The sequence below is a fragment of the Sinocyclocheilus rhinocerous genome, unplaced genomic scaffold, assembly GCF_001515625.1.
Source record: "Sinocyclocheilus rhinocerous isolate Xijiao unplaced genomic scaffold, SAMN03320098_v1.1 scaffold1674, whole genome shotgun sequence".
In the NCBI taxonomy this organism is placed as follows: domain Eukaryota; kingdom Metazoa; phylum Chordata; class Actinopteri; order Cypriniformes; family Cyprinidae; genus Sinocyclocheilus; species Sinocyclocheilus rhinocerous.
This window is the reverse complement of record NW_015642064.1, coordinates 54,575-64,639: the sequence shown is the minus strand read 5'-3', so window position 1 is coordinate 64,639 and position 10,065 is coordinate 54,575. Positions and strand designations below refer to the sequence as shown.

Genomic DNA, 10,065 nt, shown 5'->3' with positions numbered 1-10,065 from the left:
AAACAGAACAAACTGAGACAGACTAAATCCAGAAGAACTGTGGCAACGTCTCCAAGACGCTTCAAGAAACCTACCTGCGAAGCTACAGTAATGTGAGAAGTTTTAGGCACTTGTGTAAAAATGCTGTAAAGTGGGGATGCTTTCAAAAATAATGCCATAAATAGATTTTATTTATCAATTAACTTCTATTAACTAAATCAAATCAACATTAAGTGTGAGCACCCTTTGCGTTTAAAACAGCTTTTGTCCGAGCTACACTTGAAAATCGTTTTTCAGGTAGCTTTGCAGGTAGGGTTCTTGAAGTGTTTTGCAGACATTGCCGCAGTTCTTCTGGATTATTACAATTAATGGCAAAAGGAATGTTTGGAAATGTAAACTGATATTTTCTACTGACACACTGCAGCAAAAGATAGAAATAACTGACTTGAAACAATTTTTTGTTGTTGGTGAAAATACTAATGGCCTAAGACTTTTGCATAGTAGTGTATATATAAACTCTAGATGGCGCAGTCCGATAGGACTAACTCAATCTGACCTAATGACATCATTATCACATGGCACAGCTGATTGGTTCTCTCCTGTATCAGTAGCCAATGAGCTCGCTGTTCAACATTCAAATATATGACTAGTGCTTGCCGTAGCAGTGCAGCTTGCTTCAGAAACCCCCCACCTTCCCCAGCTCCACCTGTATAGATCTGCTACGAGGTGATTCATGTATGCTATATGGGGTTTATTTAATGTATGTTATATTTGCAGCAGCAGCATGTTGTGGATGTATTGGCAGTAGCAAGTCTCGGTACTTGCTCTGCCGCAGCAGCAGCGTAGCAGATCTATTCTGCCAAGACCAAATACATTAACATTGTCATGTACATTACCATGCCAATCCCTCCGAGAGTTGTCATGACAGAAATATATATATATATATATATACACACACACATATACACACATACCTCTTACATATTTACTACCTGCTTACGAGAGAGTTTTTACTACACAGAAAAAATATTTAAGTTAAATTCTATTCTAGAATTTCATAGCCTCATTACATTTTACTTTTATCCAGATGAGGAATAATGCAACAAAAACAGTTCATGCTTGGAGTTCAGTAACATAAGGAGTGCCACAAAGTTCTCAGAAAAGTATGAGCTAGTAAAGACGACACAGAATGGATTTCAGCTCTCATCATGTGAAACCAATAAACCTGGTAACTTTAAGGTACACGTAAGGATACCAAAAGGATGTGATGTAACACAACACTAACTTAAAGACAATCCATCTATGGGAATTACGTCAGAAACACATAACCGAAAGTTCACCCATACAGAAAAATACTTTCACTACTTTAAAATCCTCTGGTATTCTTGCCCCATAGACCTCCACTGTAAACGATTTTACAAACTGAGGGACAAGTACAAAGTTTTGTCACTGGCAATCAAATAAAAAATTTTTTTTTTATAAAATTATTAAAATTAGCCTCATCTTTCTAAACAATTTGCTCTAGATAGCATGCACTCTTTAATTGTCTTATATCATGGCAGATGCGGTTCTCTCAGAAGGTCACTAGGATCGCGTCTTTACAATGCCTTTCAACCCACTGCATGTGCTCTGGCAATTTCCCTTTTGTCCGCTCTCAGACTTCAACGCTTTTTCCCAGTTTTCTTTTTCTTTCTCATCCTCCGGCTATTCCTCCTAAGGCTATTTTCCTCGCTCTTTCATTTCTCAGAGAGAATACGAAATTCCAGCGATCAGAAACGGGAGATCAAACGAGGCCTCGGCTGAATTCACTGTCAGAATAAAACCATTTGTTCCTGAGGCTTTTACTCCGAAGACCTTGTCCCTGGACCGTTTCCTTCTTCAAGTGTGTGTTTTATGTGGTTTAGGCAGCCGCCCCTCTGAGGTCAGTCTGCCACTGTTCATTTGAGAAAACATGGCGGTTTACTCCAGAACCAGCTCAGTATGCACAGGACGTGCGTTCAGTTCTCTTAAAGCAGCCCGTTCTCAAACAAAATGAAAAACCTATTTCTAAAGTCACGTGACTGCCTTGGACTGTTGCCCGACTTGTTTTCAAGTGGCCGGACATGTAAGAGAAATGCATTACCAGCACATGATAAGAGCAGATTGCATTTACTTTCTACATCCATCAACACAAACACTGTCATCACAAGAACTAGGAAGGTCCAAAAACTCAATTCCTGTAGCTCATGCATCGTGCTAACAATGGTAAGGTCATGATTCCCAGGGAAAGTACACTGAATGCAATGGAACTAAACTAAAGGCATTAAACTCTTAGTAGAATGTTCTTTACAAATGCCCTGCATCTAGAATGAAGAAGCAAACAACGCTGTAGTAGAAAAACAACAATATTGTATTTCATTAAAAATGTACAAAAGATATCTACATGATCCAGCCTTGTAAAAGGAATCTGTGTACAACAGGACAGTTGAAACGTATTTCTGTATATTGAGCTCAACAGTCCAATATAATCAGTTGTGCGGTTCGCTCAGAGAGTTCGGTTCAGACTCGAGGGTCGCAATCTCTTTAAAGCACTGTTATGTTCCTGTGATTCCATTCAGGTCTTCAGTAAATCGAAACAAAATGAGTGATTTCTGATTCTGAACCACACTTTCAAGTGTCAAGTTTTACATTTCATAATATTTTATCTGCATATTCATTTGGAACCTCTCTCCTGTCTAGTAAAAACAAGGATAGGAAGCATAATATTACATTTAATTTACAGAATATACAAAACCTCTTGATATCCATTCAAGAGGACAGAAAAGATACAGTCCCGTTCCGCTAGAGTAATGTAATTCCTGCATATGCTCGTGCACAGCGAGGCACTTGTTCCTGTGTTCATGTCATCAATTCAGAAGTCGTATAAAAATACAGGACTGTCGCTTATCAAATTCTCTGTCTGTTCATTTGTGCTGTACATACACTGGTCTAAGGCAAAGTATGGCTTCTTGAACAAAACAAAAAGATGCTACCAAAGTTTCAACTAATACTATACATAATAATACACGTTTAAAAAGCATGTAAAAATGTTTACGCAATATTACGTCCTTGTTCAAAGTCATACACCTTAAAAGTCTCTTTAAATCTTGTGCTTGTACTTCCTGTTTTTCCTATGACATCATATTGAGGAACTTGCTCTCCTCTGCTAGCGCAGTCAGCATGGAGCTCATGTCTCCGATGGCCATGTTGCCGATTCCCGCTGGTACCGGGGGCAACGTCACTGAGTTCCTGGGCGTGGTGAGACGGGAGGAATTCTGGGATAGGCTGCGAAGGAGGGTGGGGCTTAAAGTTCCGGACATGAGGCTGGAGTGATCGCCATCATCCAGCATGGCATCGAAGTCGATCTGCGGATGCTCTGCTCCGTTTGAATCCACTGTGCTGGAGACCTGATTTGTTTCAGGGGAGCCCACGGCGGCCATGGCTGCGCTGTCTGCAGCCGCCATTCCCAGACTACTGGAATCGAACATGTGAATCTTCCCAGTGTAGAAAATGCCGTTGGTATTTGTACTGTTGACACCCACATCAGCGGATTTTTTGGAACTGGCCTCGGAGGCGTCATATGTAGGGCTAAAGTTGGATTGTGGGTAACCAAGTTGCTGCGTTGCCGTTGTTGTTGGCCCCGAGAGCTGCCGGCTGTAGGCTTTGGATTCTGTGGGCGGCCTTGGCTGTAGCAGTCCATGGTTTCCGTTCAGCGTGGGATTCTGGGCCGGAATGCCATAACCTTGCTGGTTGATGTTCATCTGGGAATAATTTCCCTGATTATTTGGAAAAGTGGCGTTGCTTTGACTAGCTCGTACCCTGTTATTCTGGACGCTGCCAGGCTGAGCCGTCAGCGTTTTAACAGACGGACTCAGCAAATCTACACTGATGTCATTTGAAGCAGAACCCTGATGGTAACCATGCAGAAAGTTTGCCTGCTCTGTGTTAGCTGGGCGTAGTAGTTGCTTCTGGTTGATCCTCTGGGAATTAAACTCGCTATTCCGTTGCACGTGATTCTGCTGGGCAGCATGAGCGAGGTTGTGACTCATCAGCCCAACTTGTTGGTTGGAGTTGACGTTCTGAAAAGGGCTGAGGTTTTGTTTTTGTTGGAGTGCGGTGAGGTTTCCCCGCCCTGATCCTTGCTTGGTTTGGCCGTGAGATGAATCGACTGTCCCTGAACTGACTTCATTCCACTGCACCGGCATCTGGCTCTTAGTGTCATTGGGGGAACCTGGAAACGTCTGCTGGGAGCTCGGAGCTGCAGTTTGTCGTGTTACAGCATTCAAGTTGCCCTCCACCAAGGCTAGGCGTCTCTGGTAATGGGACTGCTGCGGGAAGCCAAAGCTGTGGATGCTCTGTCCAGGGTGGTGGCGGTAAGCTGTCCCTGCATGTTGGACAGAATCTCTATTTTGAGATGTAAGGTACTGAACGACATCACCAGGCAACATCACTGCATCATCAAGACCATTGTCCATGTCACTCGCTATGGTTTCCATCGCCACGTTCTCAGAAATGCTAGGAGGTCGGGGTGGATATGGGTGGTGGTTTACATTACCCTCGGACAGGCTGTTGATTTGCGAAAAGTGTCGACTGGATGCAGGAGGGTGTAACGACTGATAGGACAAGCTGTTGTAACGTTGCTGGAGGGAATGCTGCTCTGCACCTACTCTTCTAACTGGGTCGCTCGCTCTTCGAGTGATGTTTCCGGTCACCTCATGGAGCAAGATGCTACGATTAGCATAGCTGGTGTCACTACACCTTCTGGGAACTGAATGGGGATGGATAGGGAGCGTGGCCATTTCATGGGAATCCCCTAACAGGGCCATCCGAGTCCTCAGACTCATGCAGTCCATATTAGGAAGAGGGGTGGGTGGAGCGCCTCCTGTGGCAGCAGCATACTTGGCTTTGAGTCTGTAGTGTTGGGCAGGAGTCAGACTGAGTAGACTGGGGAGTCCTCCACATTGGCTGGCCTCGCTGGATCTTCTAGACAAATCGGTGGAAATGGGGTCGTAGGAGTCGGCAGAGCTGATGTTGTTAAGACGGCCGCCAGGTTGCGAGGTCTGGCTGGACCGACGACTGGAATAGCAAGGCGAGATTCCAGATGAACGACGGCTGAGGGTGTAAGTCGAGCTCATGGTGCTGGCTAGGCTGTCACGGCGCTCCACCAGCTGACTCAGAACTGTCGTCTCCCCGGGACAAAGGTCACCCAGGCGTGGGCTGGAGATGGAAAGCCCTGGATCAATCAGACCGCCAGAACCTTCCAATAAAGAACCTGCAACAGAGAGCAGCTGAATTTAGAGAAATAAAAACTGGATTTAGGGCATGCATCAGTGGTGGACATGTCATAGTTTTCATTTTGGTTCGTTTACTCACCGGTATTGATGGGTGGCAGCTTGGTGCAGGGGGCAGGAGGAGTTGGGTTTGCCCAGGAGCATGAGTCCCTCACCGACTTCAGCTTTTCCTGCTTCAGGTGCGTGAGTCTGTAAGCAGGGCTAGCGTTCTTCCTAAGATGAAGGCCCAACATTCCTGTGGAGACGGTAGAATCCACAAGGGGCGCGTCGTCCAGAGCGCTCAGATCTCCCATACTGCCCCCGCTGAGTCCTGTCAGCTCTATTCCACCGTCATGGTGGGAGGCACTGCCAAGTGGTGATGGCTCGCTGCTACATGATGACTGACCACCAGGGCTGGACTGATACATCTGAGGGTGACAGATAGAAAGTTTGATTACCCAAGAAGCTCAACGGAGAGAATGGCCCGAAAGGAACAGAATGCAGACACAGCAACATGCAAACACACGACCCTTACAATCACTTTCCCAAGTGTAAATTGAAAATAATGAGCAAACTGAGTCGAGGTTTGGGAAAACACCCTTCCTCAAGACACATCCCACGTCTTTTTCATCCCAATCACGATCTTCTCAAAGCTAGGTTAAGTGCCTGACAAATCGTTATTTCCTATGGCAACCTCTTTGTGCATTATGCATGCGGGCTGGCATGAATACACAAAGGGGAAAGCTCTCGACATAAATAAGGTAGGCACATCTTTGTATTCACGTCATTTGACAGTGCATCCCTTGAATGAAGCAAATGTATTCTTTCCCCATGTGAATGGGGGAGCCGTTCTTGATCACAGCTTGATCACTGACACTATTTGTTCGGGACACAAAAACAGTCCCACTGATATAATATTAATCCACTAATGGCTTTTATCCTTGAGTAGCGGGCTGGAGCGTTAGATCTCTGGATGGTGGGGGGATAGGGCTGGATTGTTGGGGTGGATCCCATGGGAAATTAGAAGCTCTCTGTGCACCAACAGATCATGGGGTCCAAATTCTTTGATGCAGTGATGAATTCAACACCCAAATGTCTTAGAATGGAAGAGGTGTACTATAATACTGTATCCTAAATTTTATTTTATAGCTCTGTGTGTGAGGTTTTCATGATATAACACCACAGAAAAAAAGAAAAGAAAAGATTAAACATAAAAAAGAGAGAATCATGTATGAGACATTTACCATGCATACTGTAAATGGGCAGTTGACATATACAGAAACATCAAAATTAAAAAATGTGGATAGAAATCCAATTTAAATATGCTGGCAAATTGGGGACCATTTAAAAAAATGCACTGGTCATGAATTACCCAATTAGCGTCTTGTTGAGTGACTCAAAAAATTAATTTCTAAATGGACAATCTCCTTGAAAATATTGCTAATCAGGACCCCAACAGAAACTAAACAGAAACTAAACGGTTTACAATATTGTTAGTTTGAAAAGAGGAAGATACATTTGCAATTTATGTGCAATTACTTTCATATTTCCTTTACACAAATATATTTTGATGTTGCAAAAAAGGTCAAAAACCTGTCATTTGCCAACTGCCCAATAAAAATAACTGTGGAAACCAACTAAAGACATTAGAACGGCATCCGCGCTCACCTCAATAATGTCTGTCCTTACGGAAAGTGTTTGGGAGAGAAACAGGAAAGAGATAGCAGGAAGCACATGTAGAGAGAGCGGTTAAAGATGGACAGATCTCTGCAGCATGCTTTGTTAGTATGTCTGGATTAGCATAACCTCTGATGGACAAAATTTTAATGTATATTTAATCAGCAATGAATAATATATTTGAGAGTACAGATTACAGGCATGCAAAAAAACGACTCTTGTTATTCAAATTACATACATTTTGTTATGCATCCATAAAGATCAAACACAATCGTTTTTTGGGCCAGTAGAGTTTGTTTTAGGCCTCGTTCACACTAGATCTTACCATAGAGTTCTCTGTCTTTATGGACTTGACCTGCAGATAGTCCTCGACTCCTCGAGTCGTGCTGTTGGCTTCGAGTTTCTCCTCCGCCGTTCGGCCCGACAGCTTGGTTCCCGCTTCGTTCTCTCCATTTTCCTTGGGCGGATGAGGTCGGGATGGAAGGTCGCCGCGTTGTTTCTTGGTGACGTGAGCTTCGGGGCCGTGGACGGTTTTGACGTGTTTCCGGAGCGAGCTGGGATCGGTGTAGCGCTTCGTGCAGCCCGGGATCTTACACACGTAGGGTTTCTGCGGAGATAAATATCACTCGGTTTCACACGACCCTCTAACAGTCAAATGTACGACTTTGAATTAGTGTTTTATCTCTTCCTGTTAAGTCAGATTATCTTCAAATGGATCGGTAGATGAATACACAATTAGAGGAATAAATTACGACGCGTGCGCTGACATACTGATTGTGCGAATGCTAACCGTTCGTGATGCATGGCTGTTTACTAATAAAGTTGAGACGAAATGATCTTTCTCCCTCCTTTAGCTCGTGATGGATCAACCGAGAATGGAAATGGCGCCAGGTTTCATTTTCTATGCGCGGTCTGCAGGTGGTCTGTTTCTCCGTTGGGGACGTACTTGATTCTCACTAATGTTTTGTGGGTTGCCGTACTCATTAGCTTCACAGCTCATTATTCACACACACACATTGCGCACACTTGCTCGCGTTGCCAGTTAATGGGACAGCGTTGGGCGTCCAGGAGCAATCACTACACATGATGAGGGAATGCGTAAACAAATCTAATTTTAGCCTAAATTTGTTAGCATATGCTGAAAATGGCACATTTACATAGCATTAGGCAGTTAGCAGATCCTTAATGCCACAGTGAAGTAGATTATCTGATCCGTCCTCTGAAGAACGACTAGAGGGGCGGGACATGCCCGAAACTCCCACTTGGATGACATTAACTGATCTAATGGAGTCGACCCACGTCTTCGCTCAAAGTTTATAGGAATAGTTCACCCAGAAATGAATGTTTTGTCACAAGCTGCTCACCCTCATTGATTGACAGCGCTTTGTGGCGAACAAACTGACTTAAGTTTTAACTTTAAGTTTTTCGAGGTAATGCTCATGGTCACCATCCACTTTCATTGTATGAAAAAGAGCAGTTTAAATGCCACATTATTTGCAAAGATAAAGTCTAGGTCACCCCAATATTAAAAAATAAATTACATTTAAAGAAAATAAAGCTTCTAGGACCATTAAGAGGGTTTGCATTTTGATATTATTTTCATGATTCACCTACCTAATTCTAATTACCACAATAAATTAAAAAAATATATAAATAAATAACCTATCTCATTCTCATTACTGTAATGCAAAACTATTAAAATATTATTTATTAATTTGCTTTATTAAATATTTATACATCATGATAGCATTTGTTGTACTGCTGTTTTATTTATTTCAATTAATTATTTAAATAAAAAAATGTATTACAGAATTTTGATTGGCTGTTGCACAATAAATTATGAAAAATCAGAAATAAAAAAAACTAAATTTTAATGCAAAAATATTATTTTCTATATTTATATTACTTTTTACTTCACTAAATTGAATATTTATGCATCATGTTAACATATGTTGTATTGCTGTTTTATTTATTTTCAATTAACAATTTATGCTTATTTACATAAAAAATTTATTACAGTATTTTGATTGGCTGTAATACAGTAAATTATGAAAAAATCAGAAGAATTAAAAAAAAACAATGCACAAATATTAAAATATTATTTTCTATATTTATATTACTTATTACATTACTAAATTAAATATTTACACATCATGGTAGCATTTGTTGTACTGCTGTTTTACTAATTTTGACTTTAACAAGGTATGCTTATTTTAAAAAATGTATTACAGTATTTTTGTAATATGGTAAATTATATAAAAAAGAAAATATCAATGCAATAATATTAAAATATTATTTTCTTTATTTATATTATTTATTATTTTACTACATTAAATATTTGTTGTACTGCTGTTCTATTTATTTTCAATTAACAAGTCAACAATTTATGTTTATTAAAGTTAAATAATGTAGTGCAGTATTTAGATTAGTTGTAAAACAATAAATTACTCAAAAGTAAAAAAGAAAATAATGTGCAAAACATCTTAAAGGTCCTATTATACATAAATATGTAAATTTGTGAATTTTGAGTAATGTGTTGTATACATACGTTTTTTATTTTGGTTTGAAATATGACCTGAATATGTTCATATTTGAGTCATGTTTGAATGACAACAGTGTAAGTAGATGAATTGTGTGAATGTTTGTGTGAACAGAGTTGTGGCCGGATGAAGGCGAGTGTGTGTTTACCTCGTTGGAGTGTGTGCGGTTCTGGTGTTTGGCTCGGTCCGAGGCGTTGGAGAAGGCCTTGTTGCAGCCCTCGTGCTCACACATGTAGGGTTTCTCTCCGGTGTGTGAGCGCAGGTGTGTTTTCAGATTCTCCAGACGCGAGTACGCCTTAGAGCAGCCCTCGAACTGAAACACACACATTCATAAAGCTCACTCCTGCGTTTTAATTTTATATTTATTTTTAAAGTATAAAAATCCAAGTTTTCTTAGATGTAGTTTGAGGACTTAATTTATTTATTTTATTATTTTGCATATATTTTTAACAAAAAAAAAGAAGTTTCCTTATCTTTAATCTTTTTTTTTTTTAAATCTTTTTTTTTTTTTTTTGTGGTTTTAAAATAGACCTAAGCAAACAATAGACTTTAAAATGACTTAAAATACAGATAGCAATATC

General features: G+C 40.9%; 1 protein-coding gene across 1 annotated transcript in view; it reads right to left on the bottom strand.

Moving 5' to 3' along the window:
• Positions 1-2,752: 2,752 nt before the first annotated feature.
• Positions 2,753-10,065, bottom strand: part of LOC107755624 (zinc finger protein GLI2-like) — a 55,328-nt gene continuing 48,015 nt past the window's right edge. Inside the window, exons 12-15 of the mRNA XM_016572514.1 lie at positions 9,633-9,797; positions 7,270-7,551; positions 5,371-5,695; positions 2,753-5,269 (exon numbers count right to left, since the gene is read on the bottom strand). Coding sequence (XP_016428000.1) covers positions 3,129-5,269; positions 5,371-5,695; positions 7,270-7,551; positions 9,633-9,797 — 2,913 coding nt within the window. The 3' untranslated portion in view covers positions 2,753-3,128. The remainder of the gene's footprint in view (positions 5,270-5,370; positions 5,696-7,269; positions 7,552-9,632; positions 9,798-10,065) is intronic.